Below are 18,423 nucleotides of genomic sequence, written 5' to 3'. Positions count from 1 at the left end.
GTATGTAGTATAATAATCATATAATTAAGTACTTCAAACCTCATACATGCCCGGGCCTAGCAAGAAGTTGTACCTATGCCTGGGCCTAGCAAGAAGTCATAAGCCTCACAAAAGGGCTCTGCCATCACATCATGCATCCACCCTGTAATAATATAATAAAGAACCAACCTGTGTATATCATCAGGGGGGTCTAAGCTGGATAACCTGCGGGGGTGGGCAATCCTCCCCCTATGTCTGGGCCTAGCAAGAAGTCATAAGCCTCACAAAAGGGCTCTGCCATCACATCATGCATCCACCCTGTAATAATATAATAAAGAACCAACCTGTGTATATCATCAGGGGGGGCTAAGCTGAACCTGTTGGGGGGAGAGTGTTCAGAGGGAACTTAAACTAGAAGGATTAGATACAATTTCTTTTGTTCGTCCCTTTTATTCTGATTTATTTTTAATTTTCCTTTATGTGCCTGAGTCTGTCTTTAACCAGTGTATTAGCATGACTATATTTAATTTTGTTTGTATATCCAGTATAGTCTCATTTATTTTTAAACTTCCTGTGTCTTTCTTTTAACCAGCAGCAGCACTAACGTCGCGCTGCTCAATAAAAAGCCTCAATCAACCCCTCCACAACTGCTAGGTGGGGGGGGGGGTTATCGGACGTGCCGCTGCTAGGCCCCACTACGAGGCCTGCCCCAGTTGCAGCCACGCTGCAACGCTACCACCCACAGCTGTTGGGGCTCCCAAAACCCCCTCTGGGGGTAACAAATTAGGCCTAATAGGCCCAACCAAGCTTTCTCTGCTATGTCCCTCATTGTCCTCTTGTCGCTCGTTGAAAGAGGAGGTAGGAGGGGCGGCCTGGCCTTAAATAGGCCCATGGCCCCTCCCCTCCCTGCTGCACGTCACGCACACATAACGCTGCGACACACGACGTTGCCCTTAACGAAGATGGCCGCAGCAGCATCGCTCCCTCCTCGCAACTATGCCCCGCTTATCCATGCTGCGCAGGTAAATGGGGCTTCATTTCTTTTTTTCTTCCTCTTGAAAACCTGGGACACTGATACAAACAAGAATGAGTCTTGTGGTACCTTTTTAACAGAGCTTGGAAAAGTTACTTTTTTGAACTACAACTCCCATCAGCCCCAACCAGTGCCATGCTGGCTGGGGCTGATGTGAGTTGTAGTTCAAAAAAGTAATGTTTCCAGGCTCTGCTTTTTAAAGGCTAATAGATTTTTACCATTACAATAGCCTTTGTGACTGGGGAAGCTGTTCAGAAAGTTCCACCACTGGTGGGTAGTTAGTTCCTCCAAAAATATACGCCATAAAAAATCTGTTAGTCTTTAGTGTTACTGTCCTCAAGACTCTTGTTGTTGCAACAGAATAAGATAGTCATCCCTCTACAATTTATGGTCTTGATGTTACTGCAGTGATATCAATTCCAGTAAATAATTGTCTGCTCAAAATACAGTTAACAATGACAACTTTGTAAGACACGACAAGCAAAATATTTATATTGTCAATAGTTAAAAATGGCTGACATGCCAACCCTCCCCCTATTTTGTACCCAGTGTCTAAGATGCAATGGTTTATTATTTTGACAGAAAAAGGAACCTATTATTTCTTGTGATGTAATCTGTTTTTGTTACTCAGCAGCAGAAGCACAATAATGTATTGGGCTTTTAAGTTTTTTTGAAGCACAATCCTATACATGCCAACTCTTAAATCCCACTGTGTTCAGTGGGGCTTACTCCCAGGTATAAGTGAGTATACGATTGCTGCACATCCAGTATGCATGTCATATGATTTCAGTTGCGCATTTTTAACTCCATGTCAGGGAATGGGTGCAAAATCATTAAAGATAGCTTGCCTCCTCTTATCTCAGAAATTATCCAAGATCTTCTGTAAAAGATCTCAGATGACTTTTCCTGAAGGTTTGGAAAACTTAGATGCCTCAGTAGTGCCTTCTCTCAACCCCAGAAGCTGTCCCTTGCCAGTCCCCAAACACTGCTCCCCGCCTTCCCTTCCCTTTAAAAGGTGGTGAGCAGCAGTGGAGGTTCACAGTGAGAACAGATGGAGTTTTTTCCCCTTTCCTTTCCCCTCCCCCATCATCTGGGCCTTGGGGCATTAGGCAACTATGGGAAATGAAGGGAGAAGAATTTTGGGGCCTTTTTTGAGCTCCAACGTTCATTTCAAACCCCAAACATTTATTTGCCCAGAGTGAGACCATATCAACCTGCTTGTGCATTAAGATAAACAGGGGAGGCCCTTCTCATGGTCCTGTTGCCAGGTGAACTAGGTGGGCACTGGCACAGGATAAGGTGTGGTGGCTGCTGGAATGGCCTCCCCTCTGGGGTGCATCTGGCACTGACATTGTTTATCTTTTGGCAGTGACTGAAGATGCACTGCTTTGCCCCAGCTTTTGGTTGGCGGGTGAGCTAAGACTAAATGTTGTGAGCACTTGCTGTTCATCTGTTTGTGTTAGCTGACATTTTCTATTTTGTATTCAGTGCCTTTTCTGTCATTCGTATGCAAGCCACCCTGGGAGAGATTGAAGGGTGGGATTATAAAATGAATAGATGATGATGATGATGATAATCATAATAATGTATTACATTTATATTTCACCCTTCCTTTAAAGGAGCCCAGAGTGGCAAACATGTCAATGCTAAAACAATATAATTAAAACTTCTAAAAACAACCGGCTAAAAACAATTAAAAAACAACATTCTAAAACAGTTAACTCTTAAAAGCAATCGCCTACTCTCAGACTCATAATTCAGGCTTGCCAAGGACCAGACTTACAGCCATCAAATGCCTGGGTTAAACAGGAATATTAATAAATTTCTCCTAAACGTTAAAATTGAGGAAGACTGACAGCTCCCTAGAGAGGGCATTCCACCAACAGGAATGCTGTAGACTGGCTTCTTGCCTTTTTAAGGGGAAATTCATCTTGGTGTTCTACAGCGTGGTATGTGTTCATATAAAGTGTTTCCTCGCTTGGAGAATTCTGTGTGGCATTTTCTTAAGGATATTTCTCATTACAGAAGTAGAAGCAGCAGGCCGGCTGATCCTGTCATCCAGTTCACAAACCATCTGATTCACGTAGGCCACAGCCTGATAGTCTGTAGCTTTTTACAGGTGTTCTATCTATCTGGGTAAAACAAATGTGTGCATGTGTGAGTGAGTGAGAAAGAGATTATGGCAGCCCTGACCCATGTGCATTCACCTGAAATGGGAAGAAAGCTTATGTGGCGATCCCACTTGCATAGATAGGTCCCTATATTATCTAATCAAATGTGCACAAGTAGGCTCTCTTCAGATATTTACATGAGTATTCTAGGTCAGGGGGTGAAGCCAGACACCATGTTGCCATTCTCCTCTCATTTGCATTTGTTTTATGTCTGTTGAATGCGTGTAAGACAGTTGTGTTTAGCATAGGAAGCCGGATTTTGGCTGAACTTCAGGAAAAACTTCCTAGCTGTTAGAGGAGTGCAACAATGGAACCAATTACCTAGGGAGGTGGTGGGCTGTCCAACACTAGGGGCATTCAAGAGGCAGCTGGACAGCCATCTGCCAGGTATGCTTTAAGTTGGATTCCTGCATTGAGCAGGGGGTTGGACTTGATGGCCGGCCCCTTCCAACTCTACATATGTGTTATGTGCCTTCAAGTTGATTATGACTTAAAGCGACCCTATGAATCAGCAACCTCCAATAACATTTGTTGTAAACCACCTTGTTCAGAACTTGTAAGTTCAGGTCTGTGGCTTTCTTTATGGAATCATTCTATCTCTTCTTTGGCCTTCCTCTTTTTCTACTCCGTTCTGTTTTTCCCAGCATTATTGTCTTTTCTAGTGAGTCATGTCTTCTCATTATATGTCCAAAGTATGATAACCTCAGTTTCATCATTTTAGCTTCTAGCCATAGTTCTGGTTTAATTTGTTCGAACACCCAATTATTTGTCTTTTTCGCAGTCCATGGTATCCGCAAAGCTCTTCTCCAACACCACATTTCAAATGAGTTGATTTTTATCTTACCTGCTTTTTTCACTGTCCAATGTTCACACCCATACATAGAGATCGGGAATACCATGGTATGTATGATCCTGACTTTAGTGTTCAGTGATACATCTTTGCATTTGGGGACCTTTTCTAGTTCTCTCATAGCTGCTCTCCCCAGTCTTTGCCTTCTTCTGAATTCTTGATGATTGTCTCCCTTTGGGTTAATAACGATGCCAAGGTATTGACAATCCTTGACAAGTTCAATGTTATTATTTTTAAACTTTAAAGTTATGTAAATCTATTATAGTTTCTATAATCAAGGACCCCGATTCAAAATCTGGAGTCTGTTGATCAGTTTGCTTCCTAAGTCTCCTTGAATGATTTGCAGGGGCAGAATTTCTGTTCAGGTTCTTGCGCCATGGATGCTGGTTTCAGACACTGAGCATTCTGGATAAAAGGATTGGTCCTATGGAAGTCTGTGCCAAAATTCTTATGGAAAAAAAGTGATCCAGTATATTGGAATCCAAATCCCACTTTGGCCACAATGTCTATATCTATAAAATGGGTATAACATTAATTTTCACATTATGTCATTGATATGGGAGCCATCCAAGCTCTGTGTCTTAGTGTTGATCTTTGGTTTTAAAAATGCCACCAGGTCTCTAGGGAAATAAAAGGTACCAGAAGGGTAGTAGCAATCAACTGTTGCTTATTCAACATACTAAATGCTACCAGATTATTGGTTTAGCCTCGCATGCTGCATGTGGGCAGTTTCCTTCTCCCTTTCCTCCTTCCATACAACTAATTCCTGCCATTCTGAGCCAATCCTGAGTGCTCCATTGACTTGTTCTAGGTTTTCATTAACTGTCTTTGCTTGGGCAAATCTGCTCCATTAATAGCTGTAAATAGCCTGAAGTTTCCATCCTAACTAATTTTATCTGGCTTTGCAATGATTTGACAGATTAAGCATGGTGATGTTTTGCCAGGAAAAGATGGGGGAGAGTAGAACGCCAATAGCTGCCTGGGAATGGTCTAATCTGACACCACTTGCACTTCTCTAGGGGATGGGTGTCATCCTATGATCTCACAGTTCATTAACGGTCAAAATGGACACACATTACTGATGTTGCACACATTCTTTGCCTTCTGCTGCTCAGCAAGAATTTTTGTGCCAAAGTTTTTATACTGAGAATCCATCCGTTTGGATCTGATTTGGATACACTTTTGAGAAGGTCTCAGCTGAATTATCCTGCTTTGTCTTGGATTGAGTCCCATTCCAGCTCCCACCTCTTGTCAACAGCAACATCACCTCCCCATTTGTCTTGGTGTGTGTACACATCCCCTCTTTCCCCTCTGAACTGGAACTGCAGACTAATATCTGATGGTGTGGGAGATGAGTATCTGCTACATAACATGCCTTTCTATGATGAACCTCTTCTACAGATTTTGAATTTCGTCTGCAAATTTTAGGAGCAGATATGGCAGAATGCTGATAGCGAAAGGCAGCCTTTCCAAGCTGATAGCCTCCAGATGTTATTGGGCTCCCAGCTCTCATCATCCCTGATCATTGCCATGCTGGTAGTGCTGACGGGAAATATCTGGAGGGCACTAAGTTAGGGTAGGCTAATGTTAGGCATTAGCTATCATCACAGCGGTAGGGTGTTTTGTATAGTAATGTTTGTTTGACTGTCGATTCCTCACGTATTTTCACTGATTATTTTTCCATCACTGGAAATTGCTGAGATTAAGAGCCATTTCATAGTGCCACCCCAATTAGTTCAAAGCTCTTCAGGTCTTGTGTACTGCATGCTTGCAATGCATACACAGTTACATATACATTTTGATCTGTACACTGTTATAATGAAACCTCCTTGTAGGAGCCTCGTAACATGTAAAAGCAGCTTGGACTCAGTCTCTCAGAAAGTCAAATAGCTAGAACTTGTGTAAACAATGCAGTTTTCAAGTAAGACTAAAAATATTTATTTATTACAGTTTTATCCCACCCTTCCTCCAAGACGTTCAGAGCAGCTTACATAGTTCTCTCTCCCCCTTTTATCCTCAGTCTCATCCTCCACTTCCTTTTTCAACAACTCTGTGAGGTAGGTTAGTCTGAGAGAATGAGTGGCACAAAGTCACCCACTGAGCTTCATGCCTGAGTAGGAATTTGAACCCAAGTCTCCCCAGTCTTAGTTTTAGTGGAGAGAAGGCATACTCATCTTTTGGTTATTGCTAGGTCAAACTAGATATGACATTTTGCAAATAGCAGCCGATTGAGAGAGAGGTTATAACTAGTGGGAGTTTGCAGCAGGCAGGAAAGTGTATCCCTTTCCTTTTTGCTGTGCTTGCTCTTCAGAAGCTGTTATTTTGCATTAGGAGGAAACTTCCCATGAGAACTCCAAGTAGCACCTTTGGAGGAATGATTTTAGTTAAGCCCAGTCCACTGCAGAGGAGGGAAAGGTTCAACTCCTCCTTCTCTACCTGCTATGATCCTGATTGGCATTTTAAAACTGTCCATGTTAAAGCAAAAAAGATCACACCTGATTTGGCCCTCTAATTCTGAATTAATTCAAACTAATGTGAGCCATTGCAAGTTCAGAACCCAACTATTACAATAAATAAATAAGTGTGTAGTAATTAATCAGGCTTCCGGAGAGTACATATTTAAAATATAGCTTCATATCAATTCAGAGTTCATGTAGGCTATTTGAGCCCGTGCACAGGAGCTCTAGGTAATCAGCAGGTTGCCCCTTGGCTGTTTTGAAGGAATGTCACTGCATTTTCTACATTACCTGCTTGTTCTGTGTCAAACCTTTGAACCAATGTCTGCAACATTCAAGATTCTTCTCTTGGTTAAATGACCCTTTCCCCAGTTTAGAAATGATCCTCTTATCTGATCAGTGAGCCAGCACATGCTGTTTCAAATGGCTACCCACTGCCTAGCCAGGTTCAAGGTCCTTGAACCTGGCGTAATTTACAAAGCCCTGAACAACCTAGGCCCAGGGAATCTTAGGGACCACCTGAACCCTTAGCTTGATCACTGAGGTCATCTGCAGGAGCAGCATTGGTCATCCCTCGGGCTGGTGAGGCTTATTTAATATCGACATGAAATTGAACCTTCAGTGTCATCGGCCCAGTTCTCTGGAATTCTCTGCCAACAGGGATTCAGTAGGTGCCTTTTGTTTTAAGCTTTAAACACTTGCTGAAAACCTTTTTGTTCCACCAGGCTTATGCAAACTTTAAGAAGATCTCTTTTTACTATAGTTGACTTTTGCTTTTACTATATTTTTAATTATTTTTATTATATGGGTTTTTTATTTGTTGTAAACTGCTTTGATGGTTATTTTTTAAATGAAATAGCTGTATACAAATATATTTATATAAAAAAACCCAAAACCGATAAAGGAGAATAAAAAAATCACAAGATGCTGTAAGTGATTTTATTTGTAAAAAACCCACTTCAGCCTGCATGCACTCTAGGCCTTCATCAGGGACTGAAAAATAGGAACAATACATTAGAGAAAAATGCAATTATTTAAATATTAAAAATAAATTATATATATACTTAGTTCAAAGTGAAAACCTAAATTTCAGGGATTTCTGACAATACATTAAACATTTGACAATGTCTCAGATTACTAATTGAAGGTACAATTATATACTTTAAAGAAATCATTGCCAAACGTTAATACAAATTAAGTGTGTCTGTTCTCCCCCCCCCCAGATGGAAATGACATTGCAAAAAAGAAGGAACATCTACAAATCCTTTCTTCTTTTTTTGCAATGTCATTTCTATGGTGGTGGTGGTAGGCACCAGATAACATCATTTACAGCATCTTGTGATTTTTCACTCTTTTTTATTGGTTTTGCTTGGATGCTCACTGGTTTTTGTATTTCATAGTAATCGATATGGCCAAGGCGAGTGGTCTCTTGCCAAGCATTGTGGTAAACAATTGTCTGTCATGATTATTTGGAATGTTGCTGGATTTTATGTGAAGAATTCTGAATTTGCTTTAAATCTTTGACGGTCAGGCACAAAATTAGGATGCTTTTAAAGCAGCCTTGTCAAAAAGCCCACAGCACTTACTAGCCTGCATTTGTTTTGAACTGACCTGCTAGAAGGTGGCAGAGGAGGGATAGGGAGGTCTGGCCCTCTCCCAGCAGCCCATTGCATTTCTACTCAGGGTTCACAGGAGCGGTGGAACAGTCTCTCACTTCTCCACTCCCTTTTTTCATTGTCTTCATACAATTCCTGGTCACCTATGTCTACAAGGCTGGTGTAAAGCTCAGTTTATTTCCAGCAGGAGTTAATTACCCATAACTGTGGCCTGTGAAATGTAATGAGTGTCTGCATCTTTTGGAGTATCTACTGAGAGTAGTGTCTTTTTAGCTGACAAGTCTGGCACTCTTGAGCTAACACAGTTGCAGTAAATGGACTTGGGAGCACCTGATGGCTGGAGCAGCCCTATAGCTTAGAGCCTGCCAGTCCCTTGTATGAGAGGCCACTGCAAGCCCCTTTCCTTTACTTCCTCCGTTGGTTATTTGCATATACTAATATATTTGCAGCTGCCTATTCTCTAGTACAGAGCTTGAACAAAACCTAAACAAGAGCTTGATCCGGAGAACTTCCTCTCCCACCCCCAAAGGCTAGGCTGGTTTATAACAGGCGTGGTGGAAACACAAATTGGTGGCCAAGTACGTATCACATTCCCTGCTAACATAGCCTTCTATCTTTCCAGTGTGTTTGAGTTCTGAGAGCTCCAATTTCTGCAGAGGATGTTGCTTAGCTTGCCACCCACTCAGGGATTAAATACTGGCCTTCAGTGATGTTTTTGCACACTTGGATATGATACTCTGAAACTTGAGTGCTTTGTGATGCATGTTGCAGTGTTACAGAGAATCAGCTGTGTACATGGGTGTGCATGTATGGCTAAATTCTAATGACAGTGTGAAATAAATAGGAATCTTGATCGATTTCTAATTGCAGTGCTTGTAAACAAATGATTATTAGAGTGTGGGGTAGGCATCCTTAAGCAGAGCCTAAATAGTAGATAGCTGATTTGTGGGTTATGTCTTGAGACCCGTCATGTGAAAAACAAGACGGTCCTATCCTCTGTATTTGTTATCAATGTTGGGTGAATGTGGAGGTCCTCTACACACACTCTCTCTCTTTTTCCCAAGGGAATATTAAAATGTACTGCTAGCTCACGTCGTATCTTCTCAGACTTGCTTGCCTCATCAATCAATCATAGCACTTGAGGAAGTGTGGGCTTTTTTTTTTTTTTTTTAATTGACTAGGGAGTTTTCCAAACAGCAGGAATGCTAATACAGCCAAAGGAGACTGGCTGGATTCAGATGATTCTCCAAAGCCTGAACCATGATACAGAGGATTGCGAATGGGCAGCTTCCTTCACTTCCTCTGCATGTGAATAGAAAAGATTAGCAGCTTTTACTTCTGTTTGTGTGTGTGTGTGTGTGTACTGCCTTCAAGTCGATTCCGACTTATGGCGACCCTATGAATAGGGTTTTCATGAGGCTGAGAGGCAGTGACTGGCCCAAGGTCACTTCATGGCTAGGTGGGGATTCGAACCCTGGTCTCCCAGGTTGTAGTCCAACACCTTAACCACTACACCACACTGTTTAGTGGGAAACTATAGCTTGTTGGTGCTTCTGAATGTAGCAAAATATAGTTTTCCCTGAAAACCAGGATCCCAAACTGAGGTTTTGATGGCTCATCTAAATGCATCCATGTAGCCATCAATTATACTACTAGTCATGATGGCTGTAAACTCCCTCAGAGGCAGTATGCCTCTGAATACCAGTCGCTGGGAGCAACAGCAGAAGAGGCCTGTTGTTCGAAGGTCCTCCTCTTAGGCTTCCCATAGGCATCTGTCTGGCAAACAGTAGGAAACAGGATGATGGGCTAAATGGACCTTGGGTCTGATCCTTCAGGGTTCTTCGTTCATCTGCCCATATGATTGTATTGCATATTGTGTGTTAGCAAAAGCCTTGTTACTAAACATAAACATGATAAGTAGCCGTTGCCCATCCCAGTTTCTTGATAGATGGGACTGCATGATAACATCTATGTGCTGCATTAGTTGGTAACGTTGCCGGCCTAAGTGTATTTTGTGGCAGCTGAAGCAGTCAGCATACATGGCAGCTATTGCTGTTAGTGGCCTTGCAGCTTTACCCCTTCGGACACTCAAGCCAAACAGTGTTGGGTTAGCTCTTTAGGAAACAGAATTGCTTTCAAGGCTCTTCTACTTTCAGCAGCTCACTTGTGTTAGTACATGAGTGTTAAAAGGGAATGCCTGATAAATAAAGTGTCTTGATTATTTACTCTGCCTGGAATGGCGGGTGAACTTCATTGTTAAAAAGGACTCTTGGTCCTAAGAGAGGCCTGGCTGGTTGCCATGATGACCTTACTGGTGGCAGAACAATGAAAACATGAGTCCCTCCCAAGCTACTTCCAGTCTTAGTTGAAACTCCATTCAAATTTTGCTAAACCTGAAGATGACAGCTATGTTCCCTGCATATTAACTTTCCTGTCTTTCACAAACTATTCTATTTGTGGGAGGAAGTTAACTGAAGTTTCTTTTGCGGGACCTGCAGCACAGTGGTGTAGATTTGTCTGTTCTCCCAATTTTTTTCAGTGTCGTGCCTCACTAGCAAGTACAAATAAGTTTAATATGAGAAATTTAGTCCAGGTAGTCCAGTCCTCCTCTCATTTCTAGGTTGTGGAGTCACAGAGTGGGTAAGCTGGTCTGCAGTGTAAAATTACACGGGTGAAGAGCAACTCCATAGTATTTATATTTAGTACCACTTTCTTAGCTGAGATTTCCTGACTATTATATACTGTCTTTGTGATACAGGAGAGAAGGCTATGGTCTGAAGGTACATAAGGCCAGCTCCCAGGTGTGGTCAGTGCCTGGATGGGAGACCGCCTGGGAACCATATGTAAGCCGCCTTGTGTTTCTATCATGGAAAGAAAGGCGGGGTATAAATGTAATAAATAAACCGCAGAGAAAACTACTGATGTTAGGAAGTTGGCCTTATATTGAGACGAACCACTGGTCTGTTTTGTCCATATGCTGGTCACTTGGCATTGTCAAAAAAAAAGGAAACTCATGACCAGAAAAGAGGACACAAATTTGCCTTTGTTGATTTATATGTATAGATGCAACTTTAGAAACAATTTTTATTTTTGGAACAGAAATACTGTACATCTCACCATAGTGGGAAAGACCGATTTGTGTGCCATCTCCATTTGTTCTTCACTGTTGAAGGGCAGATTCAAGGCTCCTGCTTTCTCTTCTTCAAGACCCCTGCCCTACTTTCTCTGGGCTCCTTATCTTTAAAATGGATTTGGACTAGGAATTGTGAGAAATTAGATTCAGTTTGAATTTCAAGCAAAACCTATCAAATTCGTACTTTCCAAAACAATACAAGAACTGAAACACAGCCGTCCTTCAAAATTTGCACATATCCAAATTTTGCAATGCAGTTCATCAACCAACCACGTTTACAAAATGTTAGGGGGAAAGTGTGCATAGAAATGAATATATGAGAGCAAAGAACATACAAATAAGCATTATGTGACAAGAAATGGCTTGTAAAAATGTGCATATTAGTAAAAACTACCTACAAAAATGTGTTTCATGAGGAGAAATTTGCACTAAAATGCTGGAGAATTTTCATGAGGATTTTTTTTTAAAAAAATGCAAATTGCTGCAGAAATGTGGAGAACTGCATTTAAAACTGAAAAAAATGTGAAACTGAGAGAACAGAAATTGACAGATCTTGCCATCCCTAATTTGGACCGGGCAGCCCTCCAAATGAGAGGGCTGTTCTCAGTAACGTAAGACACATGGGCACCCTACTTGCCCAATACTGTCTCTTGCAACTGACAGTGGCCCTCCAGTGTCTCGAGGCAGAGGTCTTTTCCAGCTTGGTTGCCTGATCTTTTAAATTGGCATTCCCAGTGTTTGAACCTGGCCCATGTTCTCTACCATTAGTAAAGCTAAAGCTGAAATTTCCCCTTCTCCCTACTTGCCTTCTGTATGTTACTAATGTTGAAAACTTGTGACTTTGTGGTTTTAAATACCCTTCTGTTTTTCTGTGCATGCGCAGGTCCTTCAGAAACTTGGCAAAGCTGATGAAACAAAAGATGAGCAATTTGAACAATGTGTGCAAAACTTCAACAAACAACTGGTAAGCCACTTTAAATTTACACACAAGAATATTTCCTCACTGTATATGAATGTTTCCTTGCAAGGGTGATGGACTCATAGTTTGGACTGAGGCGGAGCGAGGAAGATATCAGTAGAAGAAAGGCATGATAATGCAACTCCAATATTCAGAACTAGTTTGTGCAAACACTTCCAGAAGGCTACTTACCTACCTTTTTGTCCCGTAGGAAATGGATTATGTGTCATTTAAATCTCTGCCAAATTGTTCATCATATTCCTGCATTAGATTTTTAAGGCGGCATTATCAATCTTTTAATGAAATGTTACCCCATATTACAGGCTTCGTATTTCATCACTTGCCAGGTTGCTGTGGTGATCATGAGTTCCACCCAGGGGGATATGTGGAATTCCATCCAGGCAAGGAAACAGTCTGGTGAAGGAGAGATGTTGCGATCTGTTCCTCCTTCACCAGCTAACTTGACTTCTATGCTTGCCATGGAGGAACAAAAGGGCCTTCCTCCATGAACAGCATGGAAATGCAATCGTCTGGCAGAGGAGTAATAGATGATTCTGTGCCTCCTTCACCATGATGCTGCTAACCACCGCTCTCTTCCTTCTCCTTCTGTGGGGTTACATGAGCACTCCTGAGCTTGCTTTGCACTATAAAGGAGGGCACAAGTAACCAAGAAATAGCTTCAGTTTGGTGCAGGTGGATGTAGAGCAAGGATGGGAAACCTGTGACCCTCCTGATGTTATTGGACTCTATCTCCCATCAGCCATAGCAAGCATAGCCAATGGGATGGTGGGAGTTGTAGTCCAGCAACATCTAGCAGTCCCTACTTTGCCATCCTCTCAGGCATGGGCTTGGGGACATTTGGGTTCCAATCCCTGCTTAGTCATTGCATTATTTTATATTGAATATGCCTATCAATGGCTATTAAATATGGCAATTAAATGGAAATTCTGTGTTCAGTATCCCCCGAATACCAATTCCTGAGAAGGCAGCAGCAGGGGAGGACTAAAACCTCTTCTGGAATCCATGAGTGCATGTAGAAAAGCAGCTTAGAAATTTAGAGCAAAATAATTTTTTTTGCTTAAGCGACTTCCTCCCTCGACTCAAAACAGCAGCCTCCCAAGGCTATCTCACATTGTCTAATTCACTGAGGATGTGATATGATGACGATGTAAAAGTTGGGACTTTATTCAGTGCATTTGCATGGAATGTTTCATTTGCCTCTCAGTGTCTTGAAATGGCAGGCAGTGAGGGAGAGGGTTGGCTTTGTTTCTCGCTGGGCTTTTTAACGTAGACGAGCACTTCTGTACTGCAGTGCCAGCAACTGAGGCTGTTATAAAGAAAAGTTCACGGGCATCACAGTGCAGACAAGTAATGTGAATCTAGCAGGTGCCTACTATGATACGCCCAGTCACATTTCCTGCAGCTTTTGTAGTAGTAATGGAGGGGTTAGCTGGGAGAGGAATTCTGTTTGTTGCATGGGGGGAAATTGCATGATAGGTACCAGGAAAATGTAATACCCTGAAGCCTGAGCACTTGCATCTTGATAAGGACACCACTAAATTTATTATTCTAAATGGAAGGTCTAGAAAAGATTCTAAATGAAAAGAAAAACAATGACAACTTCCCTCCTGTGCCAAATAGCAGCTTTCGTGAGAGGATTTGGTTTTTGTTGTTGTTGTTGTTGGAACTGCAGTGTGCAAAGAAAGGGTTAACCTTCCCATGTTGCAATCCCAATCCTGATCAGACCACAAGTGGTTGGCATTTAAAAATAGATTCAAACAATACCACATTATGCTAAACTAAAACATGTAGTTTAGACTCATCTTTTTTTTAGCCTCTTGAATTAACGATACAATGTGCACTGCCTTGGAAGCCAAGAAAATTTCTTAGTTCTGCGATTGATTTACTGTACAGCCGTTGGCATTGCCCCTCTCTTCCAAAATGTTCTACATGTAAAAAGGGGCACAATTCCTGCTTCATAAATGGGCCTTTGAGAATATGTTTGCTTGACTGCACAGGAACAGTTCTCTGTACTTTCTAATGCCAGTGTAAGAATAAAATAGCCCAGTATATGTTCCTTGTTCAGTCAGCGTGTTGTTTATATTTAGGCTGGTCTAAGCAGCAGCATGTTTCCATGCTCATGGAATTACAGTTGGGGCAACCAGAACACCAAAGAAAGATGATCCGGTGCAGCCAAGAAGCCTTCCATATTCACGGTGGTATTCCAGAAAGGATGGAAATGACTTCCGGGCATCCACTGAAAAATGGACTGATTGTCTGCTGTGTTCCTGTGAAGATAGGCAGCTGTCTTTGATTTGCCCTGGGCTGAGAGTCTGTTTTTGTTACAGTCAACATGGGCACAAGGTCTGCTGTGAAAGTGTAAGAGATATAAACTTAGCTGTCTCTCTCACTGCGCACAGCACTGTCATCTTTTTCCTTTTCCTGAATGGGGAGAGGGGCATCTTGTTCTAAATACCTTGTATGTCCATTCAGAGAACTTTTACCTTGCAAATGGCACGAGATCTCTGTCCGTCTTTGCTTAGAGACTGACTTTGCTACGTGACACGCAAGCCGAACATGATTTGTTTTTTTGGCAGGGGTACTAACATTCCGGTAGTCCCAGGGGCCTCTGGAGTTTGATGAGCAGCACAACTGGGGACAGTCAGAAGGAGATGGAGTCTTCCTCCTATGATGATCTGTATTCAGTTACTGTTCTTTTGCATGATTTCCTCAGAATAAGCTGCTGCTGTTACAGACAAAACCCTGCAGGTAGCTGCATGCTTCCTCTCATCATTAGAATCTCCCTCCCCCCCAATAACAAGTGTAGTATAAATACCAAATGAAATGTCACAAGGTAGTGAGCAAGCTTTTGAGCTTTTCCAGAACTCTGCTACAGAGAAGTGATGTTAAGTAATAATTATAATAATGATAACAATAACAACAATAATAATAATTGGGGGTACAGAAGGAGAAAAGGATGTTTCAGAGCATGATTTTGAAAACCTCCATAGTCTGCAGTGTTAAGATAGAGTAAAGGAGATAATATGCAGATGTAATAAGGCTAGATCATGCTGGGTGCAAAGCAGACTTTGGGTTGCCCCAAGGGCTACAGGGACAAAGAAGCAAGGGCTGTTCTTCTGAAAATATAAAAGCAAGTAGTAATGTGCATCTACCTCTTGCTCTGTTTTAAAAAGCACCCTTTATTGATTTTCACAACTAATATCTAAACAGATACAACAAAACATAAAAAAATTAATGCAAAAGAGCAGAAAACAAGCTGCTCCAATTACAGCGAATATTTCAAAGCTGAGGTGTCCTCAAAGATCAGACAGTATAGAGTGTAGGTGGTAAAACACAAATCTGATACCTTTTTATAAGGAAAGTTCTGGCAAAGTTATATGTAATAAAAAATGAAATATATAAAAACTACTGAAGTTATTCTGCATTCCAAATCCTCCCATAATGTGATGGGGTGTGTGTGTCTGCTGTGTTCTTTTATATTAGTATAAATTTCAGCACGTTCCCTCCAGTATAAAGGCGAAGCATTGGATCTACCTCTTGCTCTAACTTTAGCACCCTTGTAAGGCAGAGAGCAGTGTTAAATAATGTGAGAGTCCTTATATGTGAGCAAAGCTGCAGATTAAGTTTGAAGACTTGTTTTTCTTCTGCTCCTGATTTACAGGGGACCCTTACTTTTGCTTTTAGATTTTAACATGACAGCGGCACTTAGTGTAAAGGCAGCCAGTTATCTTAGAATACCATGCTGTCTCATCCTCTCTACCTCCATGAAGCTGTCTCACACAGAGTCAGATCATTGGTACCTAGCCCATTACTCGGAAGCAGTCACTGAAGAGGGGTGTTGCTGTGCATTTGGTCTCCTGGCAGTGAGCTTGAACCAAGGACCTTCTTGCTTCACAGCTCATTCTCTTTAGGTATGGCACTACGGTAGCTTTTAGTTCAAAGGTCACCTCTGGCACAAGCATAATAGTCTTATGAAAGCTGCTATTATCTCAGCGGCAGCCCCCTTAAGAGCTATGGTAAAAATATGTACCTTGTAGAAAGCCTGTTCATCAGCTTGCCCAGATGTTAATCTACTGAGGCTCTTCTTCTGCTTTGAATGCAGAAGGCCCAAGGTTCAATCCCTGGCATTTCTATGTAGGACTAAGAGGGAACCCTGTCTGAATCCTGCAGAGCCATTGCCAGTCAGTATAGACAGTACTGAGCTAGATGGACTAATGGTTTGACTTGGTATAAGGCAGCTTCCTATGTTCCTCTGTACCCGTCATCATAGATAAGGTGGTTGGTGACCAGGGGGAAGATTTCAGCCAGGGTATGCTGATTATAGGCCTCCCTCCCCAAACCTGTCTGATGTCTACTCTGTCATCTCTTAGAGATTAGGCTTTTATCTCTCTCTTAGGTCACATCCACACCATACATTTTCCACTATTATTCCACTTTAAACAGCCATGGCTTCCCCCAAAGAATCCTGGGAAGTATAGTGTGGAAGGGTGCTGACCCCTGTTAGGAGATTCCTATTCTCCTCACAGAGCAACAATTCCCAGTGTGGTTTGTCAGTCCCTCTTCACAGAAAACCCTGGGTATTGTAGCTCTGTGAGGGGAATAGGGGTCTCCTAACAACTCTAAGCACCCTTCAAAAACTACACTTCCCAGAATTCTTTGGGGGAAGCCATGGCTGTTTAAAGTGGAATAATACTGGAATAAATGTATAATGTGAATGTGGCCTTATGTTCTCTATACACTGGTAGTTTTATTGCATAGCTTACTCTGTCATTTTACGTTTTTTAGAGGATTTTGTTTTGTATTTGCATTTGTTTTTTGTCTGTTTGTATTCTCCTTGCAAACTTCACCAGGATGCATATTATTAAGAGTGGCACATAAATGTTGAGAAATTCAAAATAAAATTAAAATAGGCCAATGGTTTATTTCTTTTACAGTGCTGTTATAAGGATCACTGAGAGAATGCACGTGGAGCAGTCTGGACTGCAAGCTAGATATTACATATACTTGTGTGATTTAAAAGGTTTACAATGTTTTTTGCATATGGGTGCTTCTCAAGAGTTAATCCCGGTGTTGTGCATAGCACTTGCCAATGTGACTAGCAGTTTACATCTGGATCTGCTTGAAGGCCCACTTATAGAAGGAGACATTATTGGTCTGTGGGCAGGGAACAGGTGTGCTGCATATGCAGACATCCCCACTTGTTGGAGCTGTGGTCAGGGAAAGTGATGATGTTAAAAATAATTCTCAGCATGTTCTTTTGACATACCGAGAGAGTTGCGGTTTAGTACACAGCCTTTTGCCTCAGTTAGGGTCTCCTGTGGAAGAGGGTAGGGCAGGGGGAATGCTAGGAATGATCCTGGGCATGGCCTTCTTCTGACAGTTACAGAACATGGTTACAGCCTACTTTAGTCAAAGGAATAGTGCAACTGCTCTCCACAAGCCAGCCTTCCACAGCTTGGTGCTTTTTGGACTAGAACTCCCATCTTGTTCAGTGGCTGGGCTTGATGGGAGTTGTAATCCAAAACATTTGGAAGACACCAGGTTGGAGAAAACTGCCATAGGCAATTTCTTCTTCCAGTCTTTTCCCCTATTCCCCCCTTTCTAATTTTGTGGTGCTCATTTAGCCCCAGATACATTTGTGTGTGCAGGAATAACGAGCCTCTGTTTGTGATTGATGGATAGAAGGTTTTTAGAAGGGAAAAGCAAAGTTGTGAGCTGGATTTGAAATGTTCATATCATTCATCTCTCTAAGTAGTGTATCTCCCGTTCTCAGGAATAAACTGTACTCTGCTGGAATTGATTAAACAGGCTTACCCTTCCTGCTTCTTTCCCTTCTCTTTAAAAACTGTGTTGGAGCACTAGCCAAATTATTATGCTTCCTGTGTGTCAGTCTGCGATGGGTGATGGCTGAATAATAAGTCAATGGTGGCAGTGGTTCTGCTGTTCCTCGTTCCCTTATTCTTACACGCCCCCTGAGCTGCTCATGGTCATCAGCTAGCGTGACTATGATTTATGCATTTCTGCCGCTTGCAGAGTGATGCAGACAGCACAGCATCTGGTTATATGTGTAGTTACAAACTTAGAAATTTCCTAAACAAAAAATACAGCTGGGACGAGTTTAGGCATTGAAAGCACTAGTGTTGCTCTTTGTGGATCATAGCTTCATAGTCTCTTCTAGCTTGGCTCCTCTTTTTTGTGGTGTCTGC

The 18,423-nt window shown here is 41.9% G+C and overlaps 1 protein-coding gene across 15 annotated transcripts in view; it reads left to right on the top strand.

The window, feature by feature from the left end:
* The window catches only part of BIN1 (bridging integrator 1), a 152,150-nt gene that overhangs the window by 62,955 nt on the left and 70,772 nt on the right, over positions 1-18,423 (top strand). For all 15 annotated transcript variants that reach the window (XM_061609206.1, XM_061609202.1, XM_061609203.1 and 12 more), the window contains exon 2: positions 12,122-12,202. In XM_061609206.1, coding sequence (XP_061465190.1) covers positions 12,122-12,202 — 81 coding nt within the window. The remainder of the gene's footprint in view (positions 1-12,121; positions 12,203-18,423) is intronic.

The sequence above is a fragment of the Rhineura floridana genome, chromosome 2 (genome assembly GCF_030035675.1).
Source record: "Rhineura floridana isolate rRhiFlo1 chromosome 2, rRhiFlo1.hap2, whole genome shotgun sequence".
NCBI classification, from domain to species: Eukaryota; Metazoa; Chordata; class Lepidosauria; order Squamata; family Rhineuridae; genus Rhineura; species Rhineura floridana.
Note: the sequence above shows the minus strand (reverse complement) of the source record. Positions and strands in the feature narration are given on the sequence as shown.